General features: G+C 40.4%; 1 protein-coding gene across 1 annotated transcript; it reads right to left on the reverse strand.

Moving 5' to 3' along the window:
* Window positions 1-5,792: 5,792 nt before the first annotated feature.
* On the reverse strand, window positions 5,793-11,877 carry LOC307266826 (G-protein coupled receptor 26-like; the record flags this gene model as incomplete). Its single annotated transcript, XM_080048936.1, has 3 exons — window positions 11,189-11,877; window positions 10,221-10,334; window positions 5,793-6,021 (listed from the first exon to the last, which is right to left on the reverse strand). The coding sequence occupies exons 1-3, from the start codon at window positions 11,854-11,856 to the stop codon at window positions 5,793-5,795; spliced, it is 1,011 nt and encodes a 336-aa protein (XP_079905062.1). The 5' UTR covers window positions 11,857-11,877.
* Window positions 11,878-19,137: the final 7,260 nt, after the last annotated feature.

Consider the following 19,137-nt stretch of genomic DNA (forward strand, 5'->3'; position numbering starts at 1 on the left):
ATTTTTTTAAAATTCATCACCAAATCTCCTAAAACAGACTTAAACCAACAATGAGTGTGTACGACTAATAGGGGTTGTCGGCCCATCTCTTCACCACAACTAGTGACTGACTCCATCAAGCCCAAAACTCTGAATTCTGAAAGAGCTGTGTTTCTTGGAGCTTCTCTGCCTTTCCTAGAGAATCTATTTTAAAACTTTTTGATTTGTTTTTGTCACACCAGCACCAGACCACTTTGGTAAAGTGTACAAGTTGCTTTAATCGTCAAGGTCAAAAGTCTGAAACAGTCATTTCCCTCATTTTCACCGATAATACACTTACAATCACCATATAGTCTCATTTTATGATCAGCAGACGGAAACAGCAGTCAAAATCACCTGTCCTCACATTGCCAACGTAATCAATTGTTTGTCGGTGTCTGCATTGAGCAAATGGTTTAATAAATTAGATGATACATAACAAAAAAAATTAAAAAAGTAACAGTCAGCCACCATAACAAAACGAGGTATATTACACTCAATTCATCGTCACCCATCAATAACAGTTAAAGACGCTAATTTGCAATGGAAGCAGCACATTCTGTAGCACTCACACAAATACAGTGTCATCATAAATTACACATACCATATATCAAAAAGACACAAAAATACTTTTCACGTAGGTATTTATCTAAATCTGTCGTCGACATATATTGTCATTTCTTTTCACCGATAACCATAGTCGTCATTTTGGAGGAAAAAAATATCTACTCAATTCTCTATCTATCAGTGCAAAAACATCAGCAAGAAATGACCATGGAAAAGCAGAATCAGGTTACAGAAACGCGGAGGCAGATTCTACATGGTTATGTGTTTCTGAAGTGAATAAGGCAATGATTTATTATAACTATATAATTCAAGAAATCCATATGCCACTGTGGATGAAAGAAGAAATGATATACCACCATATTACAGACTTTAAGGCAATCGGTCGTCTTGGAGTGTCATACAGTACTACGCAATGCATCATATATCCAAGATAACCATTTCTCCTCTATTATCATAACAAATACAAGCAAATATGTATCAATAAGTAACAACATACGTATATATATATATGTTTTTGTCTTAATGTTTGCAGCAAATGAACTGCAGCTACTAATATTTGGCTCGCAGGATTAGGTTGTATTTATGTTGCTGTCCTACCAGATTTCAGGACAAGGCAATCAAACCAAACCTTTACTATCACCTCCTTACCTGAAGGGTACAAAGTCGCTAGCGATGGCACAGAAGGCTGGCATCTGATGTAAATTGTGAGGTACAGTCATGATCCCATGGGATATGGGCTGCCTGGGAAGAGGCCTTTATCAGGCAGATTAGTGAAAACCTTTGGGGGTGCACCTGGGTTCCTAGTGTCAAAATGTGTTGGAGGAAGTGAAAAACCTGGGCAAACTGTTGAAAGCAGTTGGCTTGACATTCTCTAACTCCAACATACCTTTTAATAAGGTATAGTCAATATTATGCAATATCAAGACTTCTGTGCATCATATTTAGAACCCACCAATTTATTTTAGTAATTTCATTAGCTAAATCAATGATATAGCTCCCACAAAAATACAACAAAGGATACAATAAGTGTCAGTGGGAGGAAAGCTTCTTTGATATTTTGCAGTTTTCATAGATTGAAAACATGACTTGGAATTTGAATTAGAATTTGTTATTTTCATAGCTCCGATTTGACATGAAAGTGTGTGGAGCCTTAACGGACATATGATGGCATTACTGGACCCTGACCTGCATCAAAATATACCCAGACACTTGTATTAAAGTATTCTATTTATCTGCCCTCGCAACAAAACAAATGTAACACATAAACCTTCTCGGTGGAAGTGCCGTAATGACACTTGGGAGCAGCAGTCACACATACAGTATGTCATAACTGCCAAGTGACAATGTGCGATGCACATTTTCTAGTTCACAGAGTCAAACAGAAAGCATGTGGTGACGTATGTGAGAGCAACAAGTGGAATAATAAGCACCACATGCTTTTTGGTTATTGATATACAGAGTTGTCATTCAGGATGCTCCATCAAACCATCAATGACGTAATATCACTGCCATTCAAATGTGGAAGTTTGTTAGGGGCCATGTGATATTTTTGGGTTTGCTTTGAAAAACGACACAAAACACAATTTGTATTATTTGCTATCACTAGCCTTTTCAAACCGTTTTTTTTTGTTTTGTTTTAGGTTTTCCAATGACATTTAAAAAGAGATGTTTTTCTTCTAATTTCGAAGCCAACTATTAGAGGGTCAATTAAATTTTACATTCACACCTTTAAAATATATTTTATCTTTACTGACCCATCGTAAATCACTTTTCTGTGTACAAGTGTACAAGTTGCTTTAATCGTCAAGGTCAAAAGTCTGAAACAGTCATTTCCCTCATTTTCACCGATAATACACTTACAATCACCATATAGTCTCATTTTATGATCAGCAGACGGAAACAGCAGTCAAAATCACCTGTCCTCACATTGCCAACGTAATCAATTGTTTGTCGGTGTCTGCATTGAGCAAATGGTTTAATAAATTAGATGATACATAACAAAAAAAATTAAAAAAGTAACAGTCAGCCACCATAACAAAACGAGGTATATTACACTCAATTCATCGTCACCCATCAATAACAGTTAAAGACGCTAATTTGCAATGGAAGCAGCACATTCTGTAGCACTCACACAAATACAGTGTCATCATAAATTACACATACCATATATCAAAAAGACACAAAAATACTTTTCACGTAGGTATTTATCTAAATCTGTCGTCGACATATATTGTCATTTCTTTTCACCGATAACCATAGTCGTCATTTTGGAGGAAAAAAATATCTACTCAATTCTCTATCTATCAGTGCAAAAACATCAGCAAGAAATGACCATGGAAAAGCAGAATCAGGTTACAGAAACGCGGAGGCAGATTCTACATGGTTATGTGTTTCTGAAGTGAATAAGGCAATGATTTATTATAACTATATAATTCAAGAAATCCATATGCCACTGTGGATGAAAGAAGAAATGATATACCACCATATTACAGACTTTAAGGCAATCGGTCGTCTTGGAGTGTCATACAGTACTACGCAATGCATCATATATCCAAGATAACCATTTCTCCTCTATTATCATAACAAATACAAGCAAATATGTATCAATAAGTAACAACATACGTATATATATATATGTTTTTGTCTTAATGTTTGCAGCAAATGAACTGCAGCTACTAATATTTGGCTCGCTGGGAATCATTGATCCTTTTGGCAATTACTGTAAAGACATACAGTATCTCACTGTTGGCCGCTTGTGTGCACATGTCCAAATGTACTGTGTATCCAAATCCCGTCGAAAATTCCACTTGAACAGAGTAAAGCGAAAATTCAATACATGTTATTCTGTGTACTCAGGCGTTCCATCTTAAGTGTATCAGCTCTATAACAAGAGGAGCCCAGTCAAAAGCACTCTGATACAGAGCTGCCTGTCTTCGGATACAGAAAATAAATTGGATTTAATAGGTACAAGATGCGGCGGGGGGAGATAACAATTTGCCAGTCAGGACGGCTTTTGGGCTTAGGCTTCAAGTAATGCCTGGAAACTGCAATACTGCACGACCACTAGTACTAAATAAATATACAGAATATGTATTCAATGTGTGATGTCACTCTACAGCTATCCATCACAACATATACAGGTTGTATAGTATCTTTCTTAAAAACACTGCAAATGCCATTTTGATTTCCCATGAATACATTTAACTATGCAGATGGAGATTTAGTTTCACAAATATTTCTGGCAAGCAAAGCTGCTCTGGAAAACAACACATTTAAATGGCAGTTGTACACAATTCAAGATAAGCCTGCTTTACTTATCAGTTATACCGCAGATATCCCTCACGGTTTCTCATTTAAAATGTTTCATAGACTGAAGAGAAATGGATTCCCTGATATTCAGGGAGCTAAACCAGTAGTGCTGAACATACAGTATATATTTCAACAGAACACTGTGCAGTACTCAAACAGGTGCTGTTTCAAGTACTAAATAAATAATGGTGTACACACATTTCAGTGATAATTTTTTTTAAATCTCTTCTTGGTTGATGAACCTCCTACTACCCCCTTATTCTGTGTAATGTACTGTTTGTATAGTTTAAAAATGAATGTTTGCCATTGAAATCATCAAAGCTGAATTATTCCATGAAAGAAATATGCTATTGAAAGGAAATTAATTAACAACAATTTTGATAATTGTCAACAACAACAAAAATGTAAATGCTAAAAATGCATTGGTCCAGCTTTGAGAAAATAACATTAATGTTGTTCAAATTATGATAACTACTGTTTGTTGCAGCAAAGAGGGGTTGTTTCATGGGAAAGTCAGTGAATTTGCAGGACTTGCAGGTAACAGGTCTTCAGGAGTTATACATAAAAATGAAGGGTATACCACAAAACCATCATTCCAACCTTAACATACTCATGTGCCAAAGCCTGACCAAAAACTGTATTTGTTTTGCCTGTGTTTTGTAATTGCTTATATTACTTTGAGTGTAACAGGGTAGTTTTCAACACAATCTATTGCTTTGCAGTTTGAGACATGTCCTACTGTGTTTGTGAAAAATCATGAGACAACTCTAGAGGTAGAAACTATTGAATCAGAGGTTAATATTATGAAATCTAGTCCTTGTACTAGCAGCTTAAATATTGCAATCTAGCCATACTGAGGAAATCTACATTAGCTAGTTAGCTTTGCAGAAACACCACAATCATAGTCACACTAGCCTAAAAAATGCAACACTACTACAACTTAGACATGTTGTCCTGATTTTGGGGTTGAATAATTAATCTTAATAAAGAGCATTGCAATTAATTTTAGGGTAATTGCCTGTGTTTCCAGAGCAAACAAGTATTGTTTGTATCCTTGCATGAATGGCCTCCAGTCTTTTCTTTCCTGTTCGCAAATGTGTATTGATTGGATTAGATTGGATTTACTTTAAGCATGAAGCAGTCTAAGGGTTGACTAGACATCCTGAGTTTACGCAAATGAAACACTTTTTCCTTCATATGTACCATGAAAATAAAAGCAGCTTCAAATCTGTCCAGTTGTGAGTTTGAACCCCCCCCCCCTCCCTCCCTCCCCCCTCATCAACCGTGAAAAAACCTGAGCCGAACTGTGTAGTGACACTGTCTGCTATATGTTTTCATCTGTAATACAATTCGGGTGACTGGGTTTTTAAATCAAGTTTTGGTTTGGCTAGTTCTCAGTGCTACATATACGTATGAACAACTTGTTACATAATAATATGATAAGAGGAATCTGTACTGGAGTAGGCTAATGTCAAAAACAAACAGATATTCTATTAAATCAATATATCTGATGTATCAGACTGAACGCCACCGTAGCTTAAAATACTGAAGCTTTGAACTGGCAGTTTGTCTTGGTTGAGCACATCCGTCTCTCCATGTTGATGTGAAATCTGCAGTTGCTTGTCGTCCACACACAACAAGTTCACTGCACTGATCCGCTGCTCTGGGCACTCAGTATGCAGGCACAGTGGTGTTCCTGTGCACAGATTTGCCCTTGTCTGTCGTGACTGATTTCTTTTTTTGTTGGCCAATACAGACCATATTCAAGCAACCGTAGACAGGAACCACCAATATGTGTTCTCTCTTCTTCATCGATGATTAATCAGCCTCATATTTCCCTTTTGACAGTTCCCAGGTCAAAGCACATGGACTGTATCACATCAATTCACCCCCCACCTTCACTCTGCCGTGGGTATGCCGTTGCCTTGGTTCTCGTGCCTGCGCCCGTACGCGTTCAAAGAGCTTCGCTTCAGCAGCCTGTTGATGATGTCAGTGCACGTCTGTTTGTACTGCCGTCGGAGCAGGGAGTACACGAAGGGGTCGCAGGCTGCCTTGCTGTAAGTTAAGCACTTGGAGACAATTCCCCAGTGGGGGTTGATAGGCACCGCTGGAAATAACTCCACAATCCTGCAGACAGGCATACACAGACAGAGAGAGAGAGGGGGGTGGAGAGACAAGTCAACGTGCTGGAAAAGACATGCATGCCCTAAGCTTGTTAAATAGAAATACATTTTTGCAAGACTGTGTAGCATGGTGAGCACAGTCCAGGGTGCTTCTTTACCAGTACCGGTAATTAGTTTGATTGTGTAAAAGGACCGGCATTTACTCCTGAACCGCATCACCTTAGAAGTAGATATATTCTCTCTTGATGTATTGTTTGCCATCACCCTTCAAGATAAAATGTAGGCAGCTGTCAACATGGAGAGTAATACCTTCTTTCTCTCCCGTGTGTGGAATACTATTCCTGTGAGGCAACTTTTTTTTAAATCTAATTTCCCCAGCATTTCATGTCAAAAGTAGCATATAGGCAGAGCCACCGGATGAATAAAACAGACCTGCCTAAGCTAAGCGCTAATGATTGTCTGGAAACAATCCAATTAACCCTGAGTGTTATTTACTACAGTCTTAAGACTGAGGGGCTAAGCAGATAATCTTAAAGGACAAAGGACAGTGAGCTCTTCCAGCTGGACAAAAAACATACTCTTCTGTACATGTTTGATTTAAAGGGTTGCCTCCTGAGCTTAGCAGTTTTTGCCTGTTGTCCGCATCTCCAAGTGCACTGATGATAAAGACATTACATTGGTGCTTCCCCACTCATTTTTGTGTCAAGTATTAAAGTATTTTACCATATGTGGTGTCATAAAAGGTATGAGAAAAAATGGCTGATCCTCCACTATTGCACTCAGAATGCTTACTTTGTCCACAATCAGGCTCTGTCAGCACATTAACACTGGCCTACCATGGGCCGGTAGCCATCACTGGCGCTTTGCTCAGACACTCCACAGCACCGGGGGAGCAAGCAGGAGGTTAAGTCAGCTGTCACAGAGCACAGCGGGGGCTTTTACTACACACACGTTGACCCTGACAAGCAAATGAGAATCAGAGAGGCAGCGGAGGAGCTTTTAGCGTGATATATTCGGATTGTAATTAGTAAACTGCCATTTGCAGAATGAGAGCCTGACTGCAAAGCGCTGCTCGGGTCATTCATTATCGAACCGTTTACACAACAACGTGACTTGTTGTCCGAGCGTGTGAAAAAATTCAGATCAAAGCATCCGAAGGCTTTATTTATGACAACCTGTTTTCATTTTCAAATGCCTGAACTTTTTTTAATTAAAGATGTTAATAATTCAGAGAGCTACAGTGGCTTGCAAAAGTATTCATACCCCTTGAAATTTTCCACATTTTGTCACATTAAAACCACACACGGAAATTTTTTTTTATTGGGATTTTTCGTGATAGACCAACAAAAAGTGGTGTATCATTGTGGAGTGGAATGAAAATTAAACATGGTTTTAATTTTTTTTTAGAAATAAAAAACTGAAAAATGTGGCGTGCAAAAGTATTCAGTCCCCTGAGTCAATGCTTTGTGGAACTACCTATCGCTGCAATTACAGCTCCAAGTCTATTGGGGTATGTCTCTACCACCTTTGCACATCTACAGACTGATATATTTTGTCCATTCTTCTTTGCAAAATAGCTCAAGCTTCAGATTCAGCATCAGATTGGATGGAGAGCATCTGTCAACAGCAATTTTCAAGTCTTTCTAGATATTCTCAATTGTATTGAGGTCTGGACTTTGACTGGGCCATTCTAACACATGACTATGCTTTGATTTGAACCATTCCATAGTAGATCTGGCTGTATGTTTAGGGTATTTAACCTTCTGGAAGGTGAACCTCCACCCCAGTCTCAAGTCTTTGCCAGACTCCAACAGGTTTTTCTGCCCTGTATTTGGCTCCATCCTTCTTCCCATCAACTCTGACCAGCTTCCCTATCCCTGCTGAAGAACAGGACCCCCAAAGCATGATGCTGCCACCACCATGTTTCACTGTGGGGAAGGTGTGTATAGGGTGATGTGCAGTGTTAGTTTTCTGCCACACATTGTATTTTGCGTTAAGGCCAAAAACTTCAATTTTGGTCTCATCTGACCAGAGCACCTTCCTCCAATCCTTGCCACAAGCCGTGCGGGGGACACAGCATATTCAGATGAGACCTAACTTAAAGTTTTTGGCCTGAATGCAAAATGCAATGTGTGGCGGACACTAACACTGCACATCACCCTGAAAACACCATCCCTACCGTGAAACATGGTGGTGGCAGCATCATGCTATGGGGATGCTTTTCTTCAGCAGGGAAGAGGGAAGCTGTTTAGAGTTGATGGGAAGATGGATGGAGCCAAATACAGGGCAGAAAACCTGTTAGACTCTGCAAAAGACTTGAGACTGGGGCAGAGGTTCACCTTCCAGAGGGACAACTAGCCTAAAAATACAGCCAGATCTACTATGGAATGGTTTAAATCAAAGCATAGTCATGTGTTAGAATGGTCCAGTCAAAGTCCAGACCTCAATACAATTCAGAATCTCTGGAAAGACTTGAAAATTGCTGTTCACAGACGCTCTCCGTCCAATCTGATGCTAAATCTGAAGCTCAAGCTATTCTTTAAAGAAGAATGGGCAAAAATGTCAGTCTGTAGATGGGCAAAGCTGGTGGAGACATACCCCAAATAGATTTGCAGCTGTAATTGCAGTGATAGGTGGTTCTACAAAGCATTGACTCAGGGGGCTGAATACTTTTGCACGCCACACTTTTCAGTTTTTTATTTATAAAAACATTTAAAACCATGTTTCATTTTCATTCTACTTCACAATTATGCTCCACTTTGTGTTGGTCTATCACATAAAATCACAATAAAATAGATGTATGTGTGTGGTTATAACGTGACAAAATGTGGAACATTTCAAGGGGTATGAATACTTTTGCAAGGCACTGTACATCCTCTGAATCATTTATCCTAGGAGACATTCATCTAAGCCTCCCTGGCATCATATCAGGTCAGTTATATATAAGATATAATAATAATATATAGTAATAATTTACTAATTTACCTTTTTACATATATCTTAAAGTAGCCTGGCTCCGCCCGCCTACATACTTCCGCTCAATTGTCATTTCCCTTCAGTCAGTCTGGACCTATGTCCATGGTCTGGACCTGTGGTATATATGCAGGTTTTCTCTGCCACATTTTTGGTGGTCCAATCAGCGAACAGAGGGAATGACTGAGAACAATGACGTTGAGGTTGTGCGCCTGTTAGAAGAAGACCAGGAAGACCGCATGACATACGTCACGACCAAACGTTATGCGATTTGTTATGGCAGATCCAGAGTGGCACTGGGCAGATCCAATAGTTATAAACTTCAACAGACACCCGCCTTCAAGTGAGTTAACCTTTGTCAATTGAACGATTCCAGACCTTCTGTACAAATGAAATGAAGTACGATGGTCTGGTAGTACCAGGCTAATCTTAAAGGGCTGGTTTATCCAAATTACACATGCTGTGTCCATAATCCATGCAATTCCTGTAAGTATTTAGCCGTTAAGTAGTTTCTTTTTGTATACTAAACGCTAAAATCGTATGATTAAGTATGTATTGTATACTGTATAGAATTAGTATTTAGTATAGGTTTGGGACACAGCTCCTGTTTTTGCATTTAGTAATGGTAGTAATATCAATGTAATTAATTGTATTAAAGTAACAGAAACTGACATTATACTTGTGACACCAGATGTCAATAAAACTGTGATTTCAGAACTGCCTATTTAACTTGGCAAGCTGTTTCACTCTCATCCACCACAATTACTTTTAATAATTTTCCAGCTTACACTTTTCCTTTGTGGCGCTTTTTCCTCTTTTGCATGATTTTAACGTGTACAAATGTGTCCAGTCTCTTCGTGTCTTTGTCCAGTGATTGATGCGAGGCAGATTCAAACCTGGCTCACTGATGCACCCGGCGAACTTGAGGAGAAAAAGTGCTAATGCAGCAACAGCAGCAGCAACAACAGCAGAGCAGAGAGGCATATTACTTATCACAAGGTCAGCCAATCTCATCTTCCAACTCTGGCTGGTGTGAGGAGGATGCACAGGGGAGGTGGTAATGGAGGAGGGTGGGGGCGTGAGATTACAGCAAAGGAAGGAGGTTTGGGGGATACCAGCCAAACAGAAAGGACTGCACATAACGCCGCATTGTGCCAGCATGGAACCTTTCCCTGTCACTCACTGCCTATGAGTGCAAAGTCCAAATAGGTCTCTGTCTCCAACACCCACCTTGTGATCACATAGGGAGCGAAGCAGATCATGAAGGTGCCAATGAAGGTGCTGATCTTCTTGGTCGCTCTCTGCCGTCGCCTCTTTTGCTCCTCCAGGCAACGCTGGCGAACACTGGAGACAAAAAGAATTCAACCAGTTTAGGACAAACTAAGGAAAGTGTGTGTGTGTGTGTGTGTGTGTGTGTGTGTGTGTGTGTGTGTGTGTGTGTGTGTGTGTGTGTGTGTGTGTGTGTGTGTGTGTGTGTGTGTGTGTGTGTGTGCGCGTGTGCGTGTGTGTGAGTGTGTTTGTGTGTGTGAGAGTGTGTGTGTGTGTGAGAGAGAGAGAGAGAGAGAGAGAGATACTTTGCATGTGAACCTGAATGCATGACATTGCTTCAATGTAAGTAACACACAGGCCCAAAAGTCCAGGACCCTGTAAGCTTACACTGTTCTCACTAGATCTCTCTCTCTCTCTCTCTTTCTCTCTCACACACACACGCACACACACACACACACACACACACACACACACACACACACACACACACACACACACACACACACACACAGCTTTACTGTATAGGCAGAGTGGTATAAAGCAATCACTCTGGCTGACATTTCAGAATCCCTTTTTACATCCCCTAGGAATACTGAGGGAGCAATTCAAATGTCAGAGCAGAGATGGCAAAGCATCATAAACTCAACTGGGCTGTTGTGTCCTGACCACAGTTAGATACACAGTGTCATTTCAGACTTTAACATTAATATTAAATGAATGACGGGTCCAACTGCTTCCTGGGAGTTGTCCCCCTTTTTAATCTGAAGGTTGATTTGAACAGTTTGTTCCTTTATTGTAAAACCTATTGTTTAACTGAAGAATCTTGACATTTCCTTACTTCCCGAAAATGAATCTACACTGCTGATCGCCAGTAAGAGGTGCCTGAAGCAGGAGTGGAAAAAAATAAGAAAAGTGTTATTGGGGCTCACCTGGGATGTATATCCACCAGCAGCACTAAAGTTTGCATGGTAATCACGTCTATCCTCTTGCAGTGAAACCTTGCCACTTTGAGCACTTTGAGGTATGTAAAGCACAGCACTATAAAAGACAGCAGAAAGGTGAAGGAGTGGAAAAAGACGGTGAAGATAACAAACTGGGTCCGGCCGCTCGCCCTCTGGTTGGCCAGGGTGCAGGACGCGTAGAGCCGGTGGTATCCCGTCCAGGAGAGGCAGGTGGCCACCGTGGAGAAGGACATGGAGTGCACCCACGTGTACCCGAGCACGAACGCGGCGTCTTTGTGGCGCATTTTGGAGTGGTACCTCAGGGGGAAGACCACGGCGATCCACCTGTCGATGCTCAGCGCCGCCATGCTCAGCATCGAGTTGGTGGACAGGAAGGTCTCCAGGAAGCCCACGAGCTGGCAGAATCCGTCCCCTCCCGGCTGAGCCTGGCTGACGAGTCCCGCCAGAGTGAGCGGCATGTTGGACACCGTCAGCAACAAGTTGCAGAAGGTGAGGTTGAGGTTGAACAGACCGGGCACCTGCTTGCGGATCTCCGGGTTGTAGAGAAAGCAGATCAGCACCAGGACGTTGGACAGCAACGACACGATTATAATCACAACCACCAACACAGACAAAATGACCTCCGCAGTGTCCATCCTGTGGGCCCCCCAAAACTCACTTATATCCACTTTTTGTGTGCATATCCAGTCTTGTTTTGCAGCTGCACAAATGGCATTAAGCACCCATAACTGTATCCACGCATCTCTCCAACCGGTGGAGAACCTCTGTTTTCTCCCCACTACATTGTCTCTGTACGCGAGCCAGCAGCACAGATGATCAGGATTATTCCAGCATGATAAGAAGTATGTTCGGGCATTCGTGGGGACGATCTCTCTCCCTTTTTCCCTGTTTAAACTACTTGTATAGGAAACCCAAGCTCTCGTGCCAAAGCTGCTCTATTCTGGCAATGCGTCTTGCAGTGGGGTTTTGTCGTCGTGTGATGCGCTCTCGAGGCATCACCCCTCCGCACACACACACACACTGCACAGTGTGTGGGCTGCTTGATCTCTCCCCCTGTCTCCTCTGAGAAACGTCAAAAGACAAAGAGCATCGTTAAGAGTTAAGTGGGGATTCCCATACAAGAGAAAAAGAAAATTGCAATGACTCCCCCAGAGAGTTTCCTTCCTTACAGTCAATCTTGAAACAAAAAGTCAAGGAATGTTTTAACAGTTGGCTAAATAGGCTAAATTATACCTCTGATGTGTGTGAAAAAACAGATATATATTGTTTGTTCATTGTTCTCTTTTTTATTATCATATACATTTTATACATTTATCTTTACATTTATTATTTACATTTATCACATGAATGGAGGTTACAATTGTCTGATGTATTCAAGGTGTATTTTTTTTTTTTTGAAGTCTTGTTTAGATTTTTTGGCCAGAAAAAAACAATAAAGGAAATCATATTCAGGTTGAGAAAAACTGTCACGCTCTGCACACAAGAGAGCACACACACTGCTAAGAAGCACATAATTGGATTTTCAAAAAATCCTCAAAAAAACAAACAAAAAGCAAACATATAAATTGTTCATTTTCCCCTGCTGACTCATTCAACCCTTATGTGGGGATCTAACTGATTGATTAAAGACAAATGTATTGATTTTGAGGTGGTGTGGTTTCAGTGCTTTTGAACCAACATTGTATTCCATCAGCATCTCTCCACCTCTCTTGTTTTACTCAACTATACTTACTTATTAAGTCTGCTTCAATAGGTTTGATAAGGAGCAACATTTTCCGTTCCCCCCCCCCCACATGGAAGCCGGCATATGACGCCCCCGCACTCTGCTGCTGCCCCTCTGGACTTGAATGTGGAGAATAAGCTTTTCCTCTGAAGCGTGGGACTCATCCCAGTGTGCTGCTGCGGCACGTGAGCCAATGAGGGCTCAGGCAGGAGCAAAGGGTGAGGTGGTGGTGGTGGTGGTTGTAATAAGGGGGAAGGGGGAGAGTACAGAGAGTGTGTGGGTGGACAGAGCTATTGTTACTGCAACACACATTCTTATAGGCAGGGTGTTTGAGTGTGGAGATGCTACAGGCCGACACCATGTTCTGCTCATACTCTCTCCTTGGTGGCAAAGAGATTGGGGTAGAACATTAGGCACATTCTCCTTTGAAAGTGAGGCTCATTAAAATGGCATCCTGATATGTCGTATGTGGAATATCCGAAGGGAGCAAAGACAGAAGACGGCTGCGGGGAAAGGGGACAGGCCACTCTGCCAGCTGCTGGGTGTTATTAAGCAGAGATGCAGCTCTATCTTGACCCCCCACCCCCCACCCTTGAGTAAGGCTTCTTTGGCTATACATGTTGGATGCATTTTCTAGCACTATATACCTCCTTACACGTGACAGAGCAATCAGCCTCTTTGGAGAAGGCAACCCTTGAGTGCTGTCATGCAACTGCCTGTATGTGCAGCTCTCCCCTGTCAGTTCAAAAAGCAGGGCTTATCAGCTCAGAGCCACCAGTTGACCTCAGGCAAATATGCAGCTCATATAGGCCCCCTGGCTTTTTATTATTCTTTTCATAATTAAATGCCAGCTCCACTGACAATTACGTCAATTAAGTAATTCTAAAAATACAGTGGGGATTGAGTGATATGGATGGAGGCGTTTGTATGTGCAAATGTTAGAGGATTGGACCTGTGATGGATGTTGTTGTTCTAGCTGGAAAATCTTCTTAAAAAGAAAACTGGAAAGTTGTATCAGCCAGAACAAAGGAAGCCACGCAAGCATCCCCATTATGCAAAATTAGACAGCCATTAGAGTATAAATATGGATGCCACTTTTCAAAATTACAAAAAAAATCCTCTTTCGCTCCCCCTGAAAGAGGCTTATTTTGAAGGAGTGCATTATGTTAATTCAGATCAATGCCTCAGGTAATATCACCTTGAATTAACACCCGCACGGCAGCTCTCTTGTCTGATGTTGGTAAAGTACGTCTTACGGATTAATCGTGTCCAGGTAGGGACACAAGAAACACAAAATATGAAGGAACTCTGGTATGTCTTTATGAAGTCAATGTTTGAGAAGTCAATTCAGGTAAACACCATACTCCCTTGTCAAACAGTTACATAGTACATACAGACAGACTTTCTAAGCTTTGAATTGTGTACAGATGTGTAAGTGTAAAGCATGTTTCTGCTTATTTACAACAAGCAATATTTTTCGCTGTGGGGCTGAAACTTTACTAACAGCTATTTCCATTATCTACTGTATGTCTGTGTTTTTTATGATGTTGTCTTACCTCTGGAGAGGGTTCCATTGCTAATGGCAAATGGATGGTTGAAGTGACTGAAAAGAGAATAATCTCCTTACATTTGACCCTACTAGTGCTACATATATTTCCCAACCATCTATGAGGTGTGATGGGATATTTACTGTAACCTTTTACATGAGGACTTTGAATGACTGGCAGAAAGAACGTGCCATTTGATTTTCTATTAGTTAACATTCTAATACTTCTAAAGATAGGGACAAAATTACCGGAACAACGTCCCATAATTTGTTCGACCAACAGTTCCAAACAGAAGTTTGGTTAATGATCTGTTTCAGAAGTTTGTATGTTTGTTCTGTATAAAATAATAAAAAGTTGCATTCGCCCTGATGCCGGTTTTTAGAGGATGCACCACATTGGAAGGCATGCCTCTTGACACTTTTTTTTGTACAAGCTTCTTAGCATTTTCATTATTGAGGTGTTTTCTTTAAACTGTAGAAACTAGGGAGATGTGTTTTGTATCACCGCGTCCAGCTCGCTTACTGTGTTTGAGACCAGTTTAGACACCTAAAGACCGCATATCTGCACCACAAAATACCTCTTGTCAGAAAGTTTAGCAAGTGCAGGACCTGACTGTGATAGACGGTACAGGATCAGAGAGAGAGCCTGCAGCACTCCTCCTTTTTGCGGATTTTGAAATTCACTGCCTGTTCCAATTCCACACTTGACTTCCCTCCGATTGGCAGTCTAGTGTACATTTTGAACCAAGATGTATGCTTTCTCCTCCATGTTTTCCTGACTCCGCTTTTTGATATAGACTTGTCATTCACATTTTGAGATGTGTCTCAACGAGTGATGCAGTGATATCTATTTTGAGTTGAAAAGTTTGGTGTGAACGTGACGATTCGAGAACTTGTAAAACTCAGACAGGAGACTATGCTAATTTAGAAAAGTGCATACAAACTGTCTGAGAGGCTGTGGTGAAGACAGGAGGGAGGATCACACAGGCAAGAAGCTGTATAACACAATGAAAAGCCAACACTCAAGGAAGGTGTTGACAGTGACAACGATGAAGCTGAGATGCTAGCTTTCTAGACAAAGTTTAATTTGACCTCGACCTGACCCGTTCACCTCCAAAATCTATCCAGCTGATCTTTGAGTAATCTTTGAAGAAAATCCCTCAAAGCAATCTTGAGATATTACGTTCACAATATGGAAGGTGACACTGACCTTTATCTTTGACCTCCAAACAAGGGGACCTCTAAAGCTAACTGTTTAACATGTTGTATTTAATTTTAATTTTATCTGGGGTTGGTTGGTTGCCTGGTAAAAAAGCAATTTGGTTTTACACTTTTTGTATGGATCGAAGAAATAAGATACAAAAAGGAAGGAATATTTTGTAACTGTTGGACAGATCCAGTCTAGCTGTTAACCCCTGTTCCCAGTCTTTGTGCTAAGCTAAATTAGCCAGCTGCTGGTGCTAGTTTAGGATTTAGCATACAAACATGAAAGTTGTCATCTAACTCTCAGCAAGAAGGCAAAATGATTGTCCCTTTCTGCGAACCATCAAATTGTTGGTCAAAGTAAAAAAAAACTGCTGTAAACTCATATTATATCCTGTAGTTGAGGTCTTGACCGTTCTTGAAATAAAATCAAAGTCCTTACTGTTGCGGACTAAAACAAGACCAAATAAGAAAACGGTCAATTCTGACCTTCAAGACCGATCTCAAGGCACTACAACACTGGTGACAGCCATAGTTACATTGTAGGTAAAGACTTAAAGGCCTACTTCACCGGTTTGAATATGAAGGTGTATTGAATTCTGAGATCCTATGTAGTATAAATGTGCAAAAAAAATTAAAATCGGTTCATCCTAGCCTGAGAAAAGGCAGAAAGAGTGTTTTTTTTAACCCTATATTTCTGTTTCTCGTGACATCACAGAAAGAGAAATATAGTGTTAAAAAAAACTTACTTTGTAAATATTACTGTGATGTCTTTTACTGTGACATCACAGTAATATTTACAAAGTAAGTTTTTTTTTAACCCTATATTTCTCTTTCTGTGATGTCACGAGAAAGAGAAATATAGGGTTAAAAAAAACACTCTTTCTGCCTTTTCTCAGGCTAGGATGAACCGATTTCAATTTTTTTCGCACGGATCTCAGAATTCAATACACCTTCATATTCAAACCGGTGAAGTAGGCCTTTAATGATACAATACATATCTTATATATTATAATTCAATGTTGATGCATTATGATCCAGAAGCACTCCAAATGAGCCTCACCTTGAGCAGCTTCTACATTAATATGCAAATGCACCAGCAAAGTCCAATAATGTAATAGCATAACACCTTGATGTTGTAAATGAATGTTGGAAAAGCCTTCTAGGTAAGAGGCTTTTGTCCATGTTCTCCATCTGTATGCATGGCTGGACAGTGCACCACCAAAACACTCCCTGAACAATCTGACGCCCTTGTCTCTTCACATTAGCAGCGGCGATGGCGAGGAAACCCAGCTCTATAGGCCTGAGCTCACCATCAGCCATTTAGAATCAGAACACTGTTAATACAGGCACCGGCCTATGGAGTACATGCTTATTTTCATTAAGGATCCAGAAGGGTTTTGGCAGTTTGACATCATGCTCAGGGCAGCAAAAAGGCAATTACAGGTACCAAACCAAAGGATTTTAGTAGGTCACACGTTGTTAGTGTTTTATGGTAGGTGCTGACAAATGTTCGACCATAAAACATTGCGCTGAAATAATTATGTTGAGCTTGATAGATATTCTGCTTCTTTATGAAGTCAGATTTATAGCATAATTATGTAAAACTGTTGAACCTTAAACTGGAATGAGCCATATTTTTGGCTGATGTCGACCAAAGAACACAGGCCAACGAGTTGAATACCAGCGGGATGTTTGCCACATTACAAAATAAAAGACAGATGTTTATTGTATTTTATATTTTTGCACTTTCAATTCAGGTCAAATGGAAACTGAAGTACAAGGCTCTCTGTCTTTCATTTCTTTATTTCACAGATGAGTTCACAGTGTCATTATAAGCTGTTCTTTGAACCATGTGCTGCACCAAATAGCAAAAGCAAACAATTTGCAATCTATCGATCTTCTGATCACCAATTTTCCAGCAAAGTGCGACTTGTCAGAGTGGTTTGGACTCAGCCAGCAACATCCAGATAAACATACAGGATTGTATCTTGTCTTCTGTTGTCAGGGCACAAGCTTTCAATTTTTTCCGATGCAGTCAACTTGATTAGATTTCTCCTCCGTGCTGGAATTTGAAATTATATTAAATCTTCCTTCCTGACACCAGTTAAATCAGTTTGTGATTCAGATACTGTACAGTATGCCTATACATTGCAGTGATTGGAAGGGGGAAGTAATCATTTTTTTTCTAATAGGGCTGTTGAGTATGCTGTGTGGGATCCAGTGATGGATGTCAGTCAGCACAACTCTAAACTATTGTAGAAGTCAAAGAGCAGATCTGATGAAAAAGAATCACCTCAGTCGGAGCGGCAAAAAGGTATGAAGCCTGGAGCAACTGACTTAAAAATCTTTGAACGTTGACCTCAATTTGAACCCAATAAAAAGGAACCCACATAATCCTCCAAATTCCTTAATGTCGTAGTACATTACTCTTATTTATTTGATACATAGAGAGTTATCAATGTGAAGATGAGTAAAAATAGTTGATAGTTGGAATCAAGTATATGTCGGTATCAATTGTTTTATCCCCTAAAGCAAGAAACCAATAAACTTAACTGACCCCTGCTTCATAGCGTAATTGAAATCCATAAAAATGTAGTATTGAGGAACTCAGTGAAAGCCAACAGAAAGCACATCAGGATCATTTAGAAGTTTTGCCATCCAAAAGTACATGTTTTATTTAATAGGAAAACCATAATAATAATGATCTTTCCCTCACTCATAAACAGTGAATACTGCTTCACAATACTAAAGGAAAAAGACTCACCTTTATGCAGTTTGAAAAGCACAACAGACTCGATATCCCACAATCCTATATAGTTTGTTTTTTCATAAATGCACAAAACCACTCAGGAGAAAAACACTGTGGAGCCTCATTCTTGCTGCTGACTGGAAACGTTGACAGTCTTTTGAATGAGGCGCTGACTTGACTGCTTATTACACCAATCCAACACAGATAGGGACGTTCAGCTCCAAGCAGCTCACTGGCAGAGAGATTGTAAAGCAGCCCAAGGTAAATTGTTATTTGTGGTACTGGGCTATATAAATAAATAGACTGGCAGACTTGGGAGAGAGCAGGGGCAGAGTGAGTGAGAGAGAGAGTAGTTGATCCGTGTAAGCAAAATACCTTATCCTCCTCTACCGATTACATTGCAGTACTGAACAACATCTTGGACCACATCACTGTCAGATTTATTTTCTGACATCGTTGGACAAACTGTTCACTAAAGGAAGTTATTATGTCCGTGCTGGCCTCTCTTCCACTAGATTCTGTAACTCAATACAGTCTCTTATTCAGCATTTATTTGATCCGTCTATCTGAAAAAAAAGCCATATTCAAGATCAACTACATCAGATGCTAAAATAGGCTGAAATTGATTTTCACAAAGTTTTACAACATCATCAAAACTAAGTTTGGTCTTGCTGCATTCCTCTATTTCATTT

The sequence above is a fragment of the Ammodytes marinus genome, assembly GCF_949987685.1.
Source record: "Ammodytes marinus genome assembly, chromosome: 20".
NCBI lineage: Eukaryota > Metazoa > Chordata > Actinopteri > Uranoscopiformes > Ammodytidae > Ammodytes > Ammodytes marinus.